Genomic DNA, 929 nt, shown 5'->3' with positions numbered 1-929 from the left:
TTTACGTGACGCTCTCCACAACCCTTTCTTTTCCGTGCTACGCCTCTGCACGCCAGGGCGCACGCACGCCCAACGCCGCCCCCGCGAGCCCGGCCGGAGCCTGACTCGGGGGCGTGGGCGAGCCGATTGCCGCACCGAAGGGACGCCACTTACCGATACAGGCGGTGAGGAGCGCTCGGAAGGACGGGTTCCTGAAGGGGCGCTGGGTGGCGCTGGGGTTCCCTGGGGCTTGGGGAGACGCCATGTTCACCGCGGAGGACCTGGTGACGGCGCTCCTTCGAGCCGAGGTCAAGGGAGTCCTGCAGGAGAGCGGCAAGGCGACGGCGACTCCCAAAGGAGGCTCTCTCGGCCCTCCCATGACCCAGGGGTCGGACGGGCCACAGTGCTGGGCGGCGGAGGACCCCGGGGCCGAGCGGGGGAGGCGGAGGACCCCTGGGCCGAGCGGGGGTGGGCGGAAGGACGCTACGGCAGAGAAGGGGCGGCTTAGCAGGCTGCGTAAGCCGGGCAGAGGACAGATGTGACAGGCGGGGCTCGGTACGCCGGGGCTGACGGGGCTGACGGGGCTGACAAAGACTTATTTTTCGAGAGCGAGGGGACGGGGTCGAGCACCGATCCTCTCATGCACACAATAACCTGCACTATAAGGGGCGGCAGCACACTACACAGGGGGACAGCACCACACTACACAAGGGTCGGCACCACACGGAGCAGCCACACGGACGCCTCGCACCTACGCTACTGACATTTAGACTCTGGCGGCGAGGAGGCAGCCGCTCCAGCAGGGCAGTTGGAGGCGGGAGCCAGCCTCGGCTCCGCGATCAGGCCCTAGAGGAGGACGCTAGAAGGGGAGGCCTGGCGAGGGGGTGGGGCTACGGGGGGAGAGAGAGGGCGCACATGGCAGCAACAGGGCATGACCGAGGAGGCACACA

The 929-nt window shown here is 68.1% G+C and overlaps 1 protein-coding gene across 1 annotated transcript; it reads right to left on the bottom strand.

Moving 5' to 3' along the window:
• Nucleotides 1-153: 153 nt before the first annotated feature.
• On the bottom strand, nucleotides 154-923 carry LOC119593027 (protein quiver-like; the record flags this gene model as incomplete). Its single annotated transcript, XM_037941924.1, is given in 1 exon segment — nucleotides 154-923. A coding segment is annotated over 1 exon segment (205 nt), but the record flags the coding sequence as incomplete, so codon positions are not given.
• Between the last annotated feature and the right edge of the window lie 6 nt (nucleotides 924-929).

This window comes from Penaeus monodon, chromosome 31 (assembly GCF_015228065.2).
Source record: "Penaeus monodon isolate SGIC_2016 chromosome 31, NSTDA_Pmon_1, whole genome shotgun sequence".
Lineage (NCBI taxonomy): Eukaryota > Metazoa > Arthropoda > Malacostraca > Decapoda > Penaeidae > Penaeus > Penaeus monodon.
The sequence above is the reverse complement of the archived record's forward strand: the minus strand, read 5'-3'. Positions and strand labels throughout refer to the sequence as shown.